Source organism: Leucopleurus acutus (assembly GCF_964270905.1).
Source record: "Leucopleurus acutus genome assembly, chromosome: 19".
Lineage (NCBI taxonomy): Eukaryota > Metazoa > Chordata > Mammalia > Artiodactyla > Delphinidae > Leucopleurus > Leucopleurus acutus.
In genome coordinates, this window is record NC_139161.1 from 40,283,039 (window position 1) to 40,305,087 (window position 22,049).

Sequence of the window (22,049 nt, forward strand, 5' to 3'; positions counted from 1 at the left end):
TCTGTCACTGATACTCAGGGCCCTCCCCCTCCCCAGACTGGACAGTCATTACCACGTGGAGGTTCTGACTAACCTCTGCCCCAGCACCCCACTCAGGGGCAGTCCTGGGGGCACAGGCACTCATACCCCAAAGAGTGAGAGAAAGATCCAGAGGGACGGGAACCCCCCCAGCACACCCTCCCTCCCTCGGCATGGCTCTAATGCCGCTTACCCACCTCCATCTCAGATAAACAACCTCCTCTCCCCTCCCCCCCACCACTGCTATTTTGGGAGCAGAGTGACAGCTGAGGGGCTGGCAGACTTGGACACACAGAGCAGCTGCCCAGGTCCCAGACCAACTGGAGACATCCAGAAATGCCCTTCTGGAGGGAGGAGGGAAGAAGAAGGAGAAATGTTCCTTCCCCTCTTCCCCTTGGCCACAACTCCCCTACCCCTTCCATCTGTTGAAAATGTCCTTGCTTTACAGAAAGACCCATGGACTTGCTATCTCACTTTGGTGGAAGTGGATTGTTTCTTTGTTCCACTCTGCACATCTTCTGTGGTTCCTCCCCGTCTGTATGGAGTGGCTATATTCAGCCTCTGTCTCCCATCAGACTGGGAGCTCCCAGAGGACGGGCTCTGTTCATCCCCCACCAGACTAAAATCTTCTCCCACAGCAAGAGCTGGGGCAACCTGGGAATTCCCTGAAACCAAGAACTGTGCCCCCTAACTGACTGGGACTTGCGGAGTCCCCCTCAGCAGAAGGGGGTCTTCCTGGGACAAAAGCTATGTATTCACTAAAAACTGTGAATCAGGGACTTCCCTGGCAGTCCAGTGGTTAAGACTCCATGCTCCCACTGCAGGGGGCATGGGCTTGATCCTTGTTCGGGGAACTAAGGTCCTGCATGTTGCACCACGCGGCCAAAAAACAAAACAAAAACAAAAACCCAAAACTGTGAATCACTATGTTGTGCACCTGAAACTTATGTAATATTGTAAATCAACTATACCTCAATGTTAACATTTTAATTAAAAAAAGAACAACAATGTATTCATCACCAGAAAGGGTCTCCCCTGGGGCAGGAATTGTTTCTCCTCATCCAACTGAGGGTTCCTAAGAGAAATTTATGAGGTTGTCCCTACTTGGATTTAGAATTCTCCCGCATTTCTGTGTCTCTGAGCCTGGGCTGTGGGCACCCTCCCAGAGGGCAAGGATAGCATCTCATGCAGTTTGTTTTCCCCTGGCACAGAGCCTGGAAGAATGAGTGCCCAATGCATGTTCCTAAATGGATGAATGAATGAAGTCTTTGTGCTGATGCTTTGCTTCACTTCCTACCATTCTGTCAACTTCTCCCCTATACTTTCAAACTGAGAAAGATACTGCAGGAAAAAAAGCATAGGTGGGATCACTCACACTAGATTCTGCTCTTAGCTCTGTGACCTTGAAAACACAGCTCTGTGACTTTGGACAAGTTCTACTGCTCTGCTGGACACAAGATCCAGCCCTGATATATGTTTGTTGACTGAATAAACGAATGAATGGATGGGTGAATTCCCTGCCTTCATGGTGTCCCCAACCCCGGGTCCCTTTGTGGGCGGCTCTCTGTAGCAGTGACATAATATGGTAAAGGATCCTGCCATTGGCAGAGAGAGATCCAAGGGACCCTAGATTCAAATCCTGATTCAGTAATTCATTCCACAAGTTGTTGTTTTTTTTTTTTTGTGGTACGCGGGCCTCTCACCGCTGTGGCCTCTCCTGTTGTGGAGCACAGGCTCTGGACGCGCAAGCTCAGCGGCCATGGCTCACAGGCCCAGCCCCTCCGCGGTATGTGGGATCCTCCCAGACTGGGGCACGAACCCGTGTCCCCTGCATCGGCAGGCGGAGTCTCAACCACTGCGCTACCAGGGAAGCCCCCCACAAGCATTTCTTAAGCATTTGCTATGTGCCAGAAACTGTGAATGATTATGGAAGCAGAGAACATTCATGGGGGTAAGGATTTGTGTCTATTTTGTTCACTTACATATCCCAAGGGTCTGCAACAGTGCATGGTATGTAATAGGTGCTCAATAATATTTGTTGAATGAATGGATGAAAGACTTCCATGAATCTGTGATTTCTGAAGAATACCAAGGTGTTTCGAAATCAGGAAACATGACATTGTTTCAGAGGTTTCCCTGAGTAAATGATTGAATGAATTACTGTACATAGAGCTCCTAGAACAGTGTCTGACAGAGACCTTTGTTAAATGATTGAATGGATATTTAAAGCAAGACCTGAAGAATGAGGAACTGTTCCTGTCTGTATTCATCAGCTCAGGCTGCCATAGCAAATACCACAACTTGGTGGCTTAAACAACAAAAAATTTTTATTCTCACAGTGCTGGAGGCTAGAAGCCTCAAGGTGCCATCATTAGGGTTGGTTTCTGGTGAAACTTCACTTCCTGGCTTGTAGACAGCCACCTTCTGCGGTGTATTCACACAGCCTGCTCTCTGTGTGAGAGCAAAGAGAGGTGTGGGGCAGCGGAGGGAGAGCACGCGAGAGCTGTTGTTTCTCCTCTTCTTCTTATAAGGACACCAGTCCTATCAAATTTGGATGCCATCTTTATGACCTCACGTAACCTTTATTACATCCTCATAGAGTCTATCTCCAAATACAGTCACACTGGGGGTTAGGGCTTCAACATATGAATTGGGGTGTGTGTGTGCACAGGTCTGTACCAGTTCCAGAAAACAGCATGGGCAAAAGCACTTGGAAGAACTAAGAAATAGCCAGAAAGATTTGATCTTAAAGTGAGAGGAGTGGCTGGAGAGGTAAGGCTGAGTGCACCATTATAAGGAGTCTGATTTTTTCCTGCCTGTAATGGGAGCCATTGTAGGGTTTTAGGACAGAAAGTAACAGACCAGAGTTTTGGTTTGAAACGTCACTCTGGTTGCTGTGTGGAGAACGCACAGGAGGAGGCAGGGTAGAGACAGGGAGGAAAGTGAAGAGGCTATTGTAGGGACCACGGTTGACTCAGAGCAGAGTGTGGCAGTGGAGATGGAGAGAACAGATTCTAGATAGGTTCATGAGGCAGCATTGGCAGAGCTTGAGACTCCCTGGATGCAGGGGGGAGAGAGAGCGAGAAAGAGAGAGAGAGAGAGAGAGAGAGAGAGAGGAACTGACAGGAAGATCCCCGGTGTCCGGTAAGAGCGCTCCTGGTCCGACTCTGCTTTAGTTCCTCATCTGTAACATGGGGTGAAAAGAGTTGTGAGAATTAAATGAGTTACATATGTAAAGCACTTAGAACAATGCCTGATACATTGCTATCGTTATCATTATCATTATTGTTATTGCTCTACACTGTTGAAAACTGTAGGAATTTTTTGCTTCTGTACGCATCAAGTTGTTTTTTTTGTTTGTTTTTTGTTTTTTTGCGGTACGCGGGCCTCTCACTCTTGTGGTCTCTCCCGTTGCGGAGCACAGGCTCCGGACGCACAGGCTCAGCGGCCATGGCTCACGAGCCCAACCGCTCCGCGACATGCGGGATCTTCCTGGACCGGCGCACGAACCCGTGTCGCCAGCGGACTCTCAACCACTGCGCCAGCAGGGAAGCCTCGCATCAAGTATGATTAATTTATTTGATCCATTTATTTGAAGCCAGGCGCGGAGCGACACTTCCCCTCCTCAACACCAGAGGGCGATGTGGCGGATTGCAGCACCGCAGGACCACGGGGGCGGCGCTCCGTCCCGCCGGAGTTTTCCCTTCCACGTGGGGTCACAGGATGGCGGCGGTGGTGGCGGTGGGTGGGCCAGACTGGGGGCGGGGGCGCCGCGGCTGGGCGCTCGGGCCGGGGTCCCCGAGGCCGGAGGGAGGCGGAAGTTAGGGCCCTTCGGTCCGGGCGGCGTGCATGACGCCCGCCGCGCTTGTCCACACAGGACGAGGCGGCGACGCGCGACGTGCAGCGACTGCTAGTGCAGTTCCAGGATGAGGGCGGGCAGCTGCTGGGCTCCCCATTCGACGTGCCCGTGGACATCACCCCGGACAAGCTGCAGCTCGTGTGCAACGCGCTGCTGGCCCAGGTGAGCGGCGGGCCCGGCGGAGGGCGGGCGGCGCTGCCCTGGTCGGGGACGCAGGGAATCAGGAGACCGAAGGTCTCAGGTACATCCCCACTACTCTCCCACAGGGGTGATAACAACCCGGCGGTGCCGTCTGCCTTGGGGAGGGTCGGAAGATGTGATCAGTGTGAGAGCGCTTTACGCGCCCACCATCGGGAGTTCACCCGCGGAGAGAGACCGCGTTTTGAACGCATTGGGTGCATCGTAACAGTGATTCCTTGTCACAGCTCCTCATTATATTCCCATTGTCATTAATATCTCCATTTTACAGTGCTGCCTGAGACCATTCAGTTATTTGTCTGGCACTGCGCAGTAGGTGGTAGATTGGGAGTTGGAAGCCAAGTGTCAGATTCAAAACTCATGCTCTCCTAAGCCGGTGTTTATCAGAATGCTGCCCTCTATTGAGGGGTGGGAGGCTGTTTAAAAATGCAATACCTGGACCCCACCCAAGACTTACTACACCAGACTCTGGGGTGAAGCAGAGGGTCTACCTTTTTCAGTCAGCTTTTTGGATGCTTCTTACACATTATGCAGCATGGTCTGGTGGTTTAGAAAACGCTGCATAATGCTATATACTAACCCTAATCCTGGACTTTAGTTTTCTTTCTGAAGAACCTGAATTAGGCATTAGCAATAGGACGTTGCGTTAATCACTTAGTTGCTCTGAGCCTCAGTTTTTTTCATCTATCAATATTAATGCCTCCTTCCCAGGGTGGTTGTGAGATTCAGATACAGCATTTTGAAGTGGTGTGTGTCTTGCAGTCGCTCTTCAAGGATTAAAACGGTCTTGCTGAATGGGGAATGATGGGGGTAACCCAAGCAGTGTGGCTTGAAAAGTAGGAAGCGTTGCCTGCCCACAGCTCACAGAGGGTGGGGGTCCCTGGTGGAGATGGCCTTGCCCATCCTTTGATGGGGGGGTTCTCTTTTCTGTTGTCCTCCAGGAGGATCCCCTGCCACTGGCTTTCTATGTCCATGATGCCGAGATCATCTCGTCTCTGGGGAGGACACTGGAGTCACAGGCGGTGGAGACAGAGAAGGTCCTTGACATCGTCTACCAGCCACAGGCTATCTTCAGGGTTCGTGCTGTGACCCGCTGCACCAGCTTCTTGGAGGGTCACAGCGAGGCAGTCATTTCTGTGGCTTTCAGCCCTACAGGAAAGTAAGGACAGCTGCAGAGTCATGGAGGAGAGTGTGGGTGCAGCTGCTGGCGGGGGTGGGGGGACCCCCAAGTTATGCTCAATGGGGCCTCCGGCTGCCCACCATAGACCCAAGCTTTGGGCTCAGGTTGCAAGTAAGGGACTTCCCCGGTGGAGCTTGGTCCCCGAAGGTCAAGGATACCTGCCTTGGAAGAGCCCTTCCTGGACTTGACCTCAGGAGATCTGAGCTGCAAGCTCACCTCTGTCCCTTCCTAGCCATGTGACCTGGTCAAGTCATTTAACCTCTCTCTGAGTTAGTTGTTCACCTGAGACATAGGGTTTATTTGCTTCTCACAATCCTATGAGGATAGTAAGAAGCTTTAAATCTGGTTTTGACTGTGGCCATTCCATTTAGGAAGGACAAGGAGAGAAATGGCTTCCTGGGGTCTTCTCCCAGATGGCATCCGTGTTATATTTGTCCTTCTCATAAGAGAAAATTCCAGTCCCAGATTCTGTTCCCAGAAGATGATTTACTAGGCAGCAGGAATGTACATGTGCAGTGTTTCCGGTGTGCCCCACCCCTTGTCCTCACTGCAGAGGTCAGGTGGCCTCTCTTCTTCCCCAGGTACCTGGCCAGTGGCTCTGGAGACACTACTGTGCGCTTCTGGGATATCAGCACTGAGACACCACATTTCACATGCCAGGGTCAGTACCCAGTTACCCACCTAGGGGGTTTTAACGCAGTGGCGGGTGGCTGATTCACTCAGCTCTTTAGTTCCTGAGGAGGAGAGGAGGCCCAGAGCACATTCCAGCCCCTTGACATCCAGCTAGTGGCTGCCTGTTCCTAGGTAGAGACCTTACCCTTGAGCCCTGCCAGCCACTTACAAACAAGCAGAGACTGGACGGAAGAGGCAGCGTGGGGTTGTGGGCAGGGGCTAACTGCCTGGTAGCAAGGAGAACCAGGCTTAAATCCAGTCTCTGCCATAGTGGTTCTCAAACTAGAACGTGCATCAGAATCACCTGGAGGGCTTGTTAAAATATAGATTTCTGGGTCCCACCCCCAGAATTTTGTCTCCTTAGGTCTGGGGTGTGACCTGAAATTTGCGTTTCAAGTTCCCAGGCATTGCTGATGCTGCTGGCCTGGGGACCTCACACTAGCTGGGTGATCTTGTAGGTAGGCCTTGCTTCCTTTCTAAGCTTTAGTTTTCTCATCTGGAGAATGGGGTGATACTTCTTGCTTTGCCCCATACTCTAGAGCTATCATAAGAATTGTAGGACTGATGTGTGTGGAAGAACTTTATATTACGTAGCACATAAGGAACTACTAGAAAGTGGCAGTGTTATCTGTGCGGCGATGCACGGCCCTAGCACTTGGGAAGGATTCTCCCTTTGCCTAGGAAGCCTCATCTCTTCTGTTCGATCGTTCAATTATTCAGCAGCTAGCTAAGGAGTTTCTGCAGGATGCCAGGCGTTGCTAGGCAACAGGGATAAAGAAAGGTGTGGTCCCCCTTTCTCCCCCACTGCTTTCTTAGGACACAGACACTGGGTCCTTAGCATATCCTGGTCCCCAGACGGCAAGAAGCTGGCTTCAGGCTGCAAGAATGGCCAGGTAGATGGTCAGGGTAATTAGGCAGGGATTCTGGGGCTCCCTTCCTGCGAGATGGGTCAGAATCAGGTTCTGGGGTCTTCGGGGAGGGGTGAGCAGGGGCGATGGGCGGGGGACCCTTGGTGGGACCAGGGGAAGGGTGGGGAGGGTTATTTTCGATGAGCTGCTGTCCTTCAGATTCTCCTGTGGGACCCAAGCACAGGGAAGCAAGTGGGCAGGACCCTTGCCGGCCACAGCAAGTGGATCACAGCCCTGAGCTGGGAGCCCCTCCATGCGTGAGTGACACTGAGAGCTGGGTGATTGAGGAGCCAGGGCTTCAAAGCCGTAGCCCTCCCCTGCTTGGTGCAGAGGAGTCTTATGTGAGGGGACAGGGTAGGCAGTCCGACTGGCAGTGACAGCGTGGCAGGCAGTGGGGAAGGTCTTCTGCACCTGTGTTGCGCGGCGGGGCGGGGGGAGGGCGGTGGTGCTCATCACGGGGCCTGAGAGCCACCTTGCAGCGCAGCCAGATCTTGGGGTCAGGAAGCTGTCGAGACATTATCCCTGGTCTTCGTGCTGGGGATCGGGAGGCAGTGTTGGAAGACAGGCGTTGCCAGGTCAGAAGTGAGGGCATGTCCCCCTTTCTTTCCAGCAACCCCGAGTGCCGCTACGTGGCCAGCAGCTCCAAGGACGGCAGCGTGCGGGTCTGGGACACGGCTGCGGGCCGCTGTGAGCGCATCCTCACTGGGCACACACAGTCAGTCACCTGTCTCCGGTGGGGAGGGGACGGGCTTCTCTACTCCGCCTCCCAGGACCGCACCATCAAAGTCTGGAGGGCTCATGATGTAAGAGCTGGGAGAGGCCCGAAACCAGCCTGGGGAAATCTTGGGCCAGGGAGGTTGACCACTGTTTCCTGGGTGGTTGGGGAAGTGCTTCGGGAACGGGGGTCCTATGGTTTGGTGCTGCATTATAGTGGAGGTTCCAGGACCCCTTAGCATGGCCAGGCTCGAAATTTCCTGCTGTAGGAAGCCTATTTAGGTTTATCGAACCTGCCGTATCCCAAACTTATTTGACTAGAGCCCTTTTTTGTGACATTTCCCTTCTGTGAAACATATTTCCAGAAACAGTGCTCTGGGCTGGTACCCTTATTTTACAAATGAGGAGAGACTTGAGCCCAGAGGGGTGATTTGATTCAGATCACAGTGAATGAGGGCCCTGCTTCTGAGTCCCACAGTGCCCATCTTCTGGGGCTGATCTGGGGGTGCATGTTCCCAGGGGTGGAGACTGCTCTGTGTGTGTCTGACCTGTCTCCCTTCGCCCTAGGGTGTGCTGTGCCGGACTCTGCAAGGCCATGGCCACTGGGTGAACACCATGGCCCTCAGCACCGACTACGCCCTGCGCACGGGGGCCTTTGACCCAGCCGAGGCCTCAGTTAATGCCCAAGACCTCCGAGGGTCCTGTGAGTGAGCGGAAGGTGGGGGGGGGAGGAGCCAATTCTCAAGCTTAACATGCGAGAGGCGGACCTAGGCTGGGGGGGCGGGTACTTGCACTTTGTGTTGGATTTTCTCATCAGCCTTGTTCCTTCTCTCCTTCGATACCTGGACACAGTGCAGGAGTTAAAGGAGAGAGCTCTGAGCCGCTACAGCCTCGTGCGGGTGAGTATCTGCCAGCACCGCCAGCTCTATGCGCTTCTTCTCCTCGTCCACAAAACACTGCAGACACTCAGGCCCTTCTCCCTTCTAGCCCCAGCTCAGAACGTACCTTTTCCGGAAAGTTGTTCTGATAATCCTAGTTTACAATCCTAAAAACCATAATGTGCTGGGGATCATTTTATTTCATTTTGTTTTGTTTGCTTATCTGTTTATTTGCAATCCTCAGGTACCTCTCTTTTTTATTTTATTTAGTTTCAGTAACACATTCACATGGTCTAAGGTTCAAGGAAAACAAAAAGGAGAATTCCCTGGTGGTCCAGTGGTTAGGACTCGGCGCTCTCACTGCCAAGGGCCCGGGATTCGATCCCTGGTCGGGAACTAAGATCCTGCATGCTGCACGGCATGGCCAAAAGAATAAAAGAAATTTTTTTAAATGCAGAGAACACAAAGCAGTAGGGACCATTTTAGATGGTGGAAAGTCTCTCATCTCTGTTGCACCTTCATCCGTGCCTTCTGGAAGCATCCAGTGCTACCAGTGTCTTGTGTCTCCTGCCAGAGACGTCATGTATACACATACACATATATGTGTACACTACACACAGTACAGATACACACGCGTATACAAGCCCACATGTAAAATCCTTCCCTTTTTTTTTTTTTTTTTTTTTTTGCGGTACGCGGGCCTCTCACTGTTGTGGCCTCTGCCGTTGCGCAGCACAGGCTCCGGACGCGCAGGCTCAGCGGCCATGGCTCACGGGCCCAGCCGCTCCATGGCATGTGGGATCTTCCCGGACTGGGGCACGAACCCGTGTCCCCTGCATCGGCAGGCGGACTCTCAACCACTGCGCCACCAGGGAAGCCCTCCTTCCCCTTTTTAACACACCACTCTGTACCTTGCTTCTTCTTGTAATTATACGTCATAGAAATGGTCCTGTCCCGTGTTCATGAAGTCTCCCTTTGGGGGGAGTAACCAGCCTCCTTTCTCCAGTCCTGGACTCCGTGCTGGTATTGAGCAGTCAGTGGTGTGTTCGCTGCCGAGGTCGGGCTGTCCTCTCTGAGACCATGTGCGCTTTGTGCCTCCCCAGGGCCGGGGCCCAGAGAGGCTGGTGTCTGGCTCAGATGACTTCACCCTGTTCCTGTGGTCCCCAGCGGAGAACAAGAAGCCCCTGGCACGGATGACGGGGCACCAGGCCCTCATCAACCAGGTGCTCTTCTCCGCGGACTCACGCGTCATCGCCAGCGCCTCCTTTGACAAGTCTATCAAGCTGTGGGATGGCAGGACGGGCAAGTGAGTGGCGGGCGTGGGGAGGGGAGGAGCGACGCTCTTCCTCCGGAAGGAGCTTGGCTCTGCCACTTCCTAGCTGTGTGGCCCTGGCAAGTGTTTGGGTTTTCTGAGCCTCTTGTTTCCTCTTCTGAATGTGCAGACCCCCTACCTCTCTGCTTTGTTACAAGGATTAAATGAAGTGGTCTGTTTAGCACCATCACTAAGTGGGCGCTGAAAATGCTAGTTTCTTTCATATCTAGGGAGAGAAATGATGTTAAAGCTGGCCAAGGGAATTGCCTGGCGGTCCAGTGGTTAGGAGTCTGTGCTCTCACTGCCAGGGATGCGATCCCTGGTCGGGGAGCTAAGATCCTGGAAGCCGCACAGCATGGCAAAAAAAAAAAAAAGCTGGCCAAGGGCTGGGGATGCAACACAAGTGTAGGTTTGTGGTCCAGTCTTTATCTGGCCCTCCTCAAAGTGAGCCAGTGCATCACCTGGGAGCTTGATGGAAATGCAGAACCTTGGGCCCCATCCCAGACCTTGGGGATCAGATAACCTGCATTTTAAGGTCACCTTTCAAGTCTGAGAAGCACTGCTATGACGAGGCACAGTGCCCTTGCAGTTAGTTAGGAGGAGAGGCAGAGGCATGGGCGAGAAAAAGGAGCAAGGAAACCCTTGTTGAGGCCGAAGGGGCACCTATGTGTCAGTCTCCGTGTATTTTCAAAACACAGCCCTGTGAAATAGATCATTCAGTTTCTTTTGTTTCTTTTTTTTTTTTTTTTTTGGCTGCGTTGGGTCTTCGTTGCTGCATGTGGGCTTTCTCTAGTTGTGGCGAGTGGGGGCTACTCTTGGTTGCGGTGCGCGGGCTTCTCGTGTTGTGGAGCATGGGCTCTAGGCGCGCGGGCTTCAGTAGTTGTGGCTCGCAGGCTGTAGAGCGCAGTCTCAGTAGTTGTGGTGCACGAGCTTAGTTGCTCCGCAGCATGTGGGATCTTCCCGGACCAGGGCTCAAACTTGTGTCCCCTGCATTGGCAGGTGGATTCTTAACCACTGCGCCGCCAGGGAATCCCTGGTTTCTTTTTAAGATAAGGAAACTGAGTCTCAGAGAGGCCCAACGACTTGCACCAGCAGATACAGCCAGTCTGTCCCGACCAGGTTCCAGGTGGTCCTGGCCCACTGTTTCTCCATGCCACCTGTCAGCAGGCACCTGTCATGGTGGTTGGGGGAGGGTGGTGTCGTGCAGATGGGCTAAGCAGACGGCTGCATTGGATTCTGAGGCTTGCAAAATTGAGCAGGTATGGAGGCCTGGCAAGAAGCATTCTAGAAACAACTCATTTGGAGAAGTTTTACAGCATCGTAATGACCGATAAAGATTAAATTGGTCTGGGGTGGGGACCAGACAGTGAGATTTTGTAAAAGTTCCCAAGTAAACCTGACACACAGCCAAGGTTGAGAACCACCGCTGTGGGCATAGAGGACCCTTCAGGCGTGTTTGAAGATCTCATATCCATCCTCATCTTCCTTCCCCTGGCCCAGGTACCTGGCCTCCCTGCGTGGCCATGTGGCTGCCGTGTACCAGATTGCATGGTCGGCCGACAGCCGGCTCTTGGTCAGTGGCAGCAGTGACAGCACACTGAAGGTGTGGGATGTGAAGGCCCAGAAGCTGGCCACAGACCTGCCAGGCCATGCGGATGAGGTGCGGCTGACCCTCATGGGCAAGTGGTTGAGAGGGAATTGAAGCCTGGCCCTCCTCCCCACCCTCCTCACTGTGCCACCGTCCCCCTCCCCCTACTCCCTTCAGGTATACGCTGTCGACTGGAGTCCAGATGGCCAGAGAGTGGCAAGTGGTGGAAAGGACAAATGCCTCCGGATGTGAGTTTGGGGGAGGTGGCGGCTCTCCTGCCCTTTGTGACCGTCCCCTGTGGTGTAGAGTTCCAAGGGCTCTCCAGGTGCCCACACTGTCCCGAGACAGTAGCCTCCAGCGTGAGGCGGTAGTTCTTAGCACACTGGATTTTAGAGTCCTGTGACCTAGGTCAAATCCTTGTTCTGCCTTTCAGTGTGCAGTCGTGGAGAGCTTGGTTCACCTGTCTCCTGGGACTTACCAGGAGACAGGAGGATCAAAGATAGGTGAATACACTTTGGAACCTGAGGGTTGTGTACTTGTAAAGGATTGCCACTGTTTGTCATTGGACAGCCTTGGTGGGCATCGCAGGGGCCAGGCCCCTGGATGAGGTCCTGGCCGAGGCAGTGGTGGGCGCCTGGCCTAAGTTCGGGTGGCTGGAGCAGGGACAGTAGCCGGGGCAGGGGGAGTAGACCGAGGGGGGACCACAAGCTCTCCCCTTAGTGGGCTTCTGGGATTGTATGGTGCCTCCCTTTCCCGAGGTGGCATCCCCATCCTGTTCCGTCCCTCTCTCCACAGATGGAGGAGATGAGAAATCCCAAGGATCCCCACCTGGACTCAGCCTCTGCCAGCTGTCTGCCCTGATGGAGACCAAAGGCCGGGGTGATGACCTTGAGAATGAGCGTGGCCTGCCGTCCTTGGACAGACCCCAGTAGCGTCCCTCCCCAGAGCAGGAGGTCGAAGGTCGTGGGAGGTTCTCACTGAGCTCAGCCCTTGGCCATCACTTGGTAGCTCGCTGATGCCAGCACAGGGGAGGCCGAGCGATGACTGGCCCTTACTGCTGCCCCTGCCTCCTTTCCTAAATGCCGTCTATTTAGGGTCAGACCCCAGATTCTGTGACCAAATAAATAACTTATAGTTTGTGTGTTTGGGTTATGATTTCTTGTCCCAGGTTCTCAGGGCTTTACTGAGGACTATGCTAAGTCAGCTTGTCTAGCCCCTCCCTCTGGGCTGCACCAAAACCATGCTGATCAGGAAGTCGCCTTTCCCCTCTTCCCACCGTGCCTACGAGGGAGAGGCCAGCTGAGGCTGGGGAGATGGGCTGAAGCCAGTATGTTAGTGGCCAGAGGATGATGTAAGGCTGTGTTGTCCATTCTGCTGGCACCAGCCACATGAAGATGTTTGCATTAACTAAAATTCGGTCCAGTTAGAAATGCAGTTGTCACACTAGCTCAGGGCTACTTACTGATTTGGACAGCACAGATAGAGGACACTTTGACCATCACAAGGACTTGTGCTGGTCAGTGCTGCTCTGGGGTGCTTTCCTCGGCCTCAGACAGCCCTGCTGGGCTCTCGCAGCACAGAGAGGAAGGCAGCGGCTGTCCCGGAGGGTTCCCTCTAACAGGCCGTGCAGTGGTGGGAGCTCTGGAGGAAGTGGGGGTGGTGTAATGGGGAGGATGGTTCTCTGCCCCGTGAAGACTCACATAGTGAAGGGAATCCCCACCAGGACATCCTCAAACCTTTGGTGGAGATCTTGCCCTCCGTGCGTCTTGCGTCCACTTTCTCTCCCAATACCAAGGTGCATCTACTCAGGTTGGCTTCCAAACCATCCTTGTATGGACCGCTCGGGGCCACAGCACTTCTGACATCTTGCTGCTTCTCACCCTCCCCCGCCCCATCTGTGCTGTTAAATCGTCGCCTGGCTGTGGTTCTTGGCTTCCACCTGGCCGGTCTCTGCAGGGGGGCTGCGTGAGGGGTCGAGGGAGACAGCGGGTTCTGAGGTCCTACTCGGTGCCAGGCACTGTTCTGTGCTCTCACGTGACCCTCACAGTAACCCTGCAGCCGAACCTGGAAGGGTCAGACCACGTCCCCATGTTTTTGATAAGGAAATTGAGCCCAAGAAGCTTAAGTGGTTTGCCTGTACCCTCACATCCAGGAAGAGACAGAATTAAGTCAGACCCTCCCCCCAAAGCTTGTGCACTTTGCATCATGTCCCCCAGAGCTCAAGTCTGAGGCTGACAGTGTGCGGGCTGCCGCTACCTCTGTCCAACATTGCTCTTTTTCCTGGTGTGTGTTTTAATCTTTGAGGACCATCTCCTCCTCCCATGGGGAAAGGGTGATGTCATCTCATTGCCCCATCCCCTGACCCACCTGGACTCTTGGTCCTGGCAGAAGCCAGGAGGGTGGGTGGCAGCAGCCCAACTGAGGCTGTCGGTGGCATGAAACAGAATTCCAAGGTGCTGGGTGACCTGCAGGTTTTAATGAGGGACCTGGACCGGCCCAGATCTGGGGAAGGAAGCCTAGCAGCTATGGGCAGTGGAGGCTGATCTGACCTGGCCTGGCCTGTGGTGTCTCCAGGTGAATGGAGCTCCCACCTGGCCTCAGCCCCAGGCCCGGGACCAGCAGGGTGGTCAGCGGTTCCCTGGCTTGATGCTGCTGGTACATTCCATGGTTCCGGTTCCTAAGGGCCCTGGGCCAAAGCTGAAAGTAGTTAAGGGGCTTCCTGGGGCCCTCCCCCTTAGTAGGGAAAGAGGTATTCCAGATCTTCTAGCCTCCGCATGTCCTCCAACCCCATGGATATGGTTTTCCGCTGGGGTTTCTTGCGCTGCACGGTGATCTGGATAGGATTGTTCTCGGGGAAGCTGGTCAAGTCTGTATCAACGGTTGCAAACTGAAATAAACCAAAGTCCTCAGAACTCCTGACCCTGAGCTCACCTCTTCGACTCTGCCACCCCCTCGTTTGTCTGCTAAATGGGGTGTCCGACAGCCTTACCAACCTATTCATTGACACCAGGAACAGGAAGAGGCATGATTCAAACCTGTGCCTCGCCAGTTGTGTGCTGTCTTTACTGGGGCCTTTCCTGCCCACCCCCAGGCTGTTCCTTCTTTGTCCCGCTTTAGACTCTTCCCTCTCTTACCCTCAATGCCCTTGACTTCCTGACCCACTCACAATTATTGATACTAAGTTGAAGAATCCAGAAACCAATGGCTTTGGGAGACTTTCGTTAGAGATGAATGAAAAGATCAGTTTGCATTCCCAGTGGGCCCCAAAGTGGCTGAACCCTGAACCCTCCCAGAGGAGAGTGGCCTGGAATTGAGGCTTATTTGCCCAGGGAGAAGAAGAGCCAGCAGGAGGACGAGTCGTGGGGGTATAGGGGTGTTTCCAACCTCCAAAACCCCTGGTCCACACCCCTCGGGCCTGCCTTCTCCCAGGGCTCACTTTGTAGGGCTTGCACCACTTCCCCACCCCAGCGGTGTTGGCTGCGCGAACAGTCAGGCAGTAACTCGTGTTAGTCTTCAGATTCATCAGCTTGACGGTGGTGCTCATGATCTTATCGAAGATCCATGGGTGATTCTTTGCCTTGGGCATCTCACTATCATTTTTCCTGACCATCTCCTGCAACAGGACCTGGTAGAAATTGACCCGCTGCTTGCCTGGGGCGTAGGTCCAGGAAATCTAGGGGAAGAGAACCCCCGAGGCTTCCTCAGACCTGGCCTGGCCTGGCCTCCCCTCACCACCCCACCATCCCTCACAATGTGGGTCAGAAGACCCCACTCCCATCCCTGCTCCTGCTGGAGCTGAGGTAGAGCTGATGGAAAGTGTTAGGCACTCCCAACACTAAATATGGCCCCACCAGCCCAAAGCATGAGCAACTCTCCCTGGGCAACCTCACCAACCTCAGAGTGTACCCTCACTCCACATTCTAGACTGTGTGTCAGTTGAAAGGGACCTTAGCCATCATCTCGTCCACCTCACTCATTGCAGATGGGATTACAGGTTCAGAGAGAGCAAGTAGCTGGCCCATGTTCACACAGCAGTTAAGTGGCAGAGGCAAGGTTCAAACCAATAGCTCCAGAGTCCATACACTTTGTACTACAACAGTGGTTGCCAAGCCAGGATCTCAGAGAGTTTTTATAACACTGCAGATTCCTGGCCCTACTGTCACCTGTCTTTTCTCCCATTTCCAGTTTCTCCTCTAACTAGGCTAGTGGTTCTCAAACTCTGGTGTGCATCAGAATACCCCGGAGGACTTGTTCAAACAAAGACCGCTGGGGACTCCCCTGGTGGCACAGTGGTTAAGAATCCGCCTGCCAATGCAGGGGACACGGGTTCGATCCTTGATCTGGGAAGATCCCACATGCTGCAGAGCAACTAAGCCCGTGCGCCACAACTACTGAAACTCACGCTCTGCAACAAGAGAAGCCACCACAATGAGAAGCCCGTGCACCACAATGAAGAGTAGCCCCCGCTCGCTGCAACTAGAGAATGCCTGCGCACAGCAACGAAGACCCAACGCAGCCAAAAATAAAATAAATAAATAAATTTATAAAAAAAAAAAAGAAACAAAAACACAGACCGCTGGCCCCTGCCCCCAGTTTCCGATTCAGGAGGCCCAAGTCGGGGGTAGGGAAAGCGAGAATTTAAATTTCTAATAAGTTGCCATATGATGCTGATGCTACTGGCGGTCTAGGGACCACACTGAGAAACACTGCTCTAGGCCATCCAACAATGGGACTTCCAGATTCATCTTCCAAAATATAGCTCAAATTGCATCTATCACCTGATATAAAGCTTTGCAAAAAGCTAATCGTTACTGCTTACTGAAAAATCTATAACGTAGCGTAATGTTAAAGGACCTCTGGAAAGTGACCCCAGACTAACTCCTGCTCTCTTCCCTCCCTGTATCTAGAACAGTGCTACTCGACATGTGGTCCATGGGCCATCAACACCACCTGGGAATGTTAGCAGTGCAGAGTCTCAGGCCCCACCCTAGACCTACTGAATCAGAACCTCTAGGGTTGAAGCCCAGGAATCTTATCGGTTTGATGATCAGATCCGCAGGCACAGGAAAGTATGAGAAGCCCTGGATTGGACCTAGGTGTTTCCTTCCACACTTTCCCACCTGTGAGCCTCTGCTAGTGTCAGCCCTCCACGGAATGCCTTTCCCCATGTCTAGATGTTTAAATCCGACCTCTGTGTCCCAGCTCAAATGTTACTAAATGCCACCAAAGCTTATTTCTGCACCTGGAAATAATATTTCTTTCCCTCTGAATCCCTATTGGCACTTGATCTGAACTTTTCCTACAGCATTGAGCCCTCTCTAGCTTGTGCTGGAGTTCTTGAGGTCGGGATGCAGGCATCTTCACACTCCCCAGTGAGCTCAGCTCAGTGCCTGGCACGTTGGGGGCAGCCATTAAGCCTTTACCAAATGCACAAGGAGGGGAAAACGCACCACAGCCATGGAATCGCTGACCGTGTGTTCATAGATGAAGGGCGCCTCCGGCACATCCAGGACCACAGAGGACTCTGAGGGCGTTGAGGAGGTGTCTGTGTCCACCTCAGGGTTGTCAAGGTCCAGCAGGCCACAAGGGGCTATTTGGGACTTAGACTGGGGGCAGAGGGCCAGGTCCCCCTTTTCTGTACTCTTGTCCATCGAGGAGAAGCTGAGTTTGTTCAGCTCGCCCTCCAGCATCCCTGCAAAGAAGCTGCTACTGGGCTGGGTCACGGCCAATTTGATGGGATTCAACAAAGTGGATGACATGGGGGAGATGCTGGTGTCATCAGAGCTGCATTCAGAATCCTCCATTGGCATCTGCTTCCTGGAGTGGGAGGGGAGACAGGTGAGACAGACGAAGGAGGCCACCCCGGCCCCTGCTGCCTGGAAGCTCCTGGCGGGCAGGCCTTGGGCACAACTTACCCAGCGCCCCCAGGTGCTTCTGAGCAGCTCAGAACATTCTTGCTCTGCAGCAGTGCATCAAACTTACGAGGACACTTACTAGTGAAAAATGCATATTCCTGGTCCCTGGTCCCCAGATGGAATGGGACTGGGGAAGCTGCTAAAGCATCTTTAATAAGATCCTCAGATGATTCTGATGCAAGCGTTCTGAGAACCACATTTTTAGAAACACTGCTGAAACTTTAAGTCCTTCCACCAAAGTGGGGTGCAAACACCCCAGGGAATGACCATAATGATCTACCAGGATATGGAAAAATATCTAAAAGTATCTAAAAGAAAAATAATAAATTAAGTTTTATTAATATTTATTCACTATTGTTTATTATGTAATTACTAATTTATTTACTTAGGTTTTATAACATTTAACAATATGTATTAATATATAGCATGTAAAAATTAACAGTACAGGGCTTCCCTGGTGGCGCAGTGGTTGAGAGTCCGCCTGCCGATGCACGGGACACGGGTTCGTGCCCCAGTCCGGGAAGATCCCACATGCCGCGGAGCGGCTGGGCCCGTGAGTCATGGCCGCTGAGGCTGCGCTTCCGGAGCCTGTGCTCCGCAACGGGAGAGGCCACAACAGTGAGAGGCCCGTGTACCGCAAAAAAAAAAAAAAAAAATTAACAGTACAGATAAATATATATATATTGGGATGAATTCTCAAAAACTTTTTTCTTCCATTCTAAATTTTTTAAATTATGAAAGCTTTCAGACACACTCCAAGATATCAAGAGTAATATATTAATGGGGATGTAATGTACAAAATGGTGGCTATAATTAACAATATTGTATTGTATATTTGAAAGTTGCTAAGAGATTAGATCTTAAGAGTTCTCATCACACACACAAAAAATTTGTAACTGTGGTGATGGATGTTAACTACGCTTACTAAGGTAATGATTTAACAATATATACAATTATCAAATCATGTTGTACACCTTAAACTAATGCATTGTTAAAATTCAATTGTGTCTCAATAAAAATGGAAATGAACATACTATAATATATTAAACTTCCATTTAGCCACCATCCAGCCCAGGTCAGAACTAAATCTTTTTTTTTTTTTTTGCGGTCCTCAGGCCTCTCACTGTTGTGGCCTCTCCCGTTGCGGAGCACAGGCTCCAGACACGCAGGCTCAGTGGCCATGGCTCACGGGCCCAGCCGCTCCGCAGCATGTGGGATCCTCCTGGACCAGGGCACGAACCCGTATCCCCAGCATTGGCAGGCAGACTCTCAACTGCTGCGCCACCAGGGAAGCCCAGAACTAAATCTTTATCAGTGCAGTTAAAGGCCCCTGTATACTTCACTCCTCCACCTCTCTCCTCATCCTCCCACTCAGAGGTAGCTTGTGCAGTAAATTTAAAATTTTGTATTTATTATTCCCCATGTGTTTTTATAGGTTTGTTACATTCATATGTTATTAGTTTGCATATTTTTAAACTTTATATAAATAAATGTTATCATTCAGTACATACCCATTTGTAGCTTGCTGTTTTTTACTTAAAACATTGTATATTTTAGATTAATCTGCTCTGGTTCAATCATTTTAACTGCTGTATGTTTTCTATTACATGGATATTTGTATTCTAACCAATTCTTTGCTATTACAAAGAAAAACCTTGTACATATTTCCCTGCTCTTTAAAAGGTTTTGCTGTTGAAGTACAGAATCCAAAACATTTGGCTTTCAAATCTTTTTTTTCTCTTAAGCCAAAGTAGGAAATACATATTTCTTGGCAAGCTAGTATACTCATACATACACATGTAACTAAAATGTTTCACAAACCAATCCTTACTCTATGTGTGATGTGCTTTGAAATTTTCAATTCTATTTTATTTCATTTTTGTAATACTGGTCTCCACCAACCAGAATGAGTTCCTGACCCACTCATGGGTCACAACTCTCAGTCTGAAGAACCCTGTCTGGAGAGAGTGGTCACAAGGCCTTTGGGGACCAAGCACCTTGACCAAGGTCACACGATAAGTCCATGGCAGAGCTGGAACCAGAACCCAGATCTCCTGGGCCCCACGCTACACAGCTCCCATCTGCCCCGTGTGCTTTCTGGCTCCCCTCCACTGCTTCGTCCCCCTTCTCCCCGGGCTGCTCTAGCCAGATCCAGCAACCTACACACACCCTTACATCCCTTATGCCAGGACAGCCCCCAGCTTCATGGTTGGTTGATCAAGGCCAAATTTTTCCTCCTTGAGTTCCAGCCCCATCAACCTCGCCCTGAGAAATCCTGATCAGCCCAAAACTCCTATGTTAGCCCTCGGTGGATGCTTGGAATAGATGATTCCCCCACCAAGGCCCTTTATAGGCTGAAGAGTCTGGGTATGGATGTCAGTTTTACTATAGATTGTCTTAACGCATCTCTATTTTAGACTTACTGACTGGAAACACCAGTGCTGAAGGGGCGTGGAAGGCAGCCTTAGTGATCTTCACAGTAGCCCTGCTGGATGGTGTTTGCCCCATTTTACAAATGAGGGACCGAGGGTCCCTGATCTTATTTAACTTGTCTATGGCCCTATATCTAAATGGTAGAACTTGGATTTAAACTTGGGCTCCTAGCCCAAGACTTTCACCCCATACCAGGAAGTTTCCTACAAGCATCCATCACTTTAGCCATACCTGGTTACTTACAGGTCCCTTAGGGAGTGGACACCATATCCCTTTCATATAATCAGGACCCCTTCTTCAGAAATTATTAAGAATTTCAGGACAGTGACATCTGAGCATTAAACTAAGCACAGGGCACTTCTAAGTGTCGGGCTGTGTGTGACTGCCCAGGTCACACACCCATGAAACTTCCCGGCAGACAGTTCCCTCAGTCCACATCAACCCACACCACCATCCCTCCACTGGCTAATTCCTTCCCTTCCTATGAGAGTCACCTCCTCCATGAAGCCTCCCTTAACTTCACCTCCTCCCAAGCTACACTAAGCCTCCTCTGGTTCCTCCAGTTGTCCCGTCATAGTGCAGACCATGCTGTAATATTCTCAGTTCTTGCCTGATAGCCCCCCAACACACAAACACATGCACACACACATACACGCACGCACACACACACACACACACACACACACACACACACCCTAGGCTGGGAGCTCCTTGAAGGCAGAGACTGTGCTTTCTGGCTCTGCATTCTCAGAACTTAACCTTGGGCCAGATACCTTGTAAGTGCTCAAAGAGTTTTGTGAAATGAAGTAAAAGAAACCCAGAATCACTGAGGAGGAACAGCAAACCTCAATCTGAAGGCAGGCAGGCTACTGGGGGCACATAACCAGGCAGGTGAAGGTACAATAGGGAGGATGAGGCAAAGGAGCCGTGGGGAGTGGAGGGGGCAGGGGGTCTGTGTGGGGGTGATGAGGACAAAGCAGGATGACAAGGACAAAGCAGGATGACAAGCACCGCCAGGAAATCTCTGACTAATCCTGAAAGGCCTCCCAGAGGCGGAGGACGGCATGCCTCCAAGAACCTGATCAGAGGTCAGGACTCCATAGGCAACCTGCACACATGCTCTTCCCTGGGAGTTGTGACTGTGATAAGTCAAGGAAGTACTGCCTCTTCAAGCCCCTCTTCCCACCCCCACCCCCCAGGTCTGGTTTTAGAAAGGAGAAAAGGACCAGACTTGTGTCTTACGGTAGATGGATGGCACCTTCCTCCAAGAAGTTAACCAAACTGCCCCCTGAGGAAAATGGGAGTCCTTTGGTAGTGACGGTCCTGTACATAGACTTGGGGTTTGGAAAGGGCTTCAACATTTGATTGAGTGCGTTCAAAATGTTGAGGGTTTCCTTCTTCAGCGTGGTCTCCTCCCCATCTCCCAGTTTATAGAGTGTCTCTGATGCCATCTACCTTGTTTGGGACCACAGCCGTCACCATGCAGGACTACCAAGCTGACAGGAAGCAGAGAGAAACTGGAGGCAGAGGACGCACCCTTAGTTTGGGTGGGATGGGAGTGCAATGAGCTGACTTCATAATCGTCAGAGAGTGTAACAATTAGGGGCCAGCCTCCCCCTTGATCTGAGGCTGCTGCTGCCCAGGGCCAATGTCAGGAGTGGATAGAGTCAAGGAAGAGACTACAACACCCCTTGGGCTAAGGCTCTGTGGTTACAGCAGCCCTGCCCTTCTCTGAAAATCTCAGAATGCTCACCACCGGTGCCCTTCGGACCTGCCCTAGGAAGGAGGAGATTGATGGTGATACAAAGGCACCTGGGCATGGAGGGAGGCAGGCAGTACTGGACTGGGCCTCTGGGAGTGGGGAACTTTGTCTATAGAATCCTGAGACTCTATATCCAGAAATCCTAGGCAGCAAACCCACTTCGTCCAGTTGTGTAGGCACAGGGAAATCCCAGATGGTTCATGAGGTTCATAGCTCACATACACCCAGGTTTTACTGCTGGAATTCTAAATTCTGCCACACCCTCACCCCAAGCGTCATCATGTGTTGAGTGACAACGGTGGGTGCTGCAGAGTCATACAGAAATGGGCCAGACGTTGTGTTGTTTCTTTTTCTCAAGGAAACCATGTCACAGTAGGGGGACTTCCCTGGTGGTCCAGTGGCTAAGACTCTATGTTCCCAATGCAGGGGGCCCAGGTTCAATCCCTGATCAGGGAACTAGATCCCACATGCCTCAATGAAGATCCTGCGTGCAGCAACTAAGACCCGGTGCAGCCTAAATATAAAATAAATAAATAAATAATTTTAAAAAATTTAAAAAAAACATGTCATAGTAGGAAAACATACTTCGGGGGATGGGGACGGGGGCGCTGT

The 22,049-nt window shown here is 51.7% G+C and overlaps 2 protein-coding genes across 2 annotated transcripts; one reads left to right on the forward strand and one right to left on the reverse strand.

The window, feature by feature from the left end:
• Window positions 1–3,741: 3,741 nt before the first annotated feature.
• NLE1 (notchless homolog 1) lies at window positions 3,742–11,830 on the forward strand (the record flags this gene model as incomplete). Its single annotated transcript, XM_082860362.1, has 13 exons — window positions 3,742–3,759; window positions 3,896–4,039; window positions 5,017–5,234; window positions 5,816–5,916; window positions 6,744–6,820; window positions 6,995–7,092; window positions 7,446–7,638; window positions 8,117–8,252; window positions 8,402–8,448; window positions 9,531–9,733; window positions 11,240–11,399; window positions 11,505–11,575; window positions 11,761–11,830. The coding sequence occupies 13 exons, from the start codon at window positions 3,742–3,744 to the stop codon at window positions 11,828–11,830; spliced, it is 1,536 nt and encodes a 511-aa protein (XP_082716488.1).
• A 2,231-nt stretch (window positions 11,831–14,061) lies between these two features.
• FNDC8 (fibronectin type III domain containing 8) lies at window positions 14,062–21,126 on the reverse strand (the record flags this gene model as incomplete). Its single annotated transcript, XM_082860574.1, has 4 exons — window positions 14,062–14,214; window positions 14,764–15,000; window positions 16,778–17,144; window positions 20,918–21,126. 4 exons carry the CDS (start codon window positions 21,124–21,126, stop codon window positions 14,062–14,064), a joined length of 966 nt encoding a protein of 321 aa, XP_082716700.1.
• Between the last annotated feature and the right edge of the window lie 923 nt (window positions 21,127–22,049).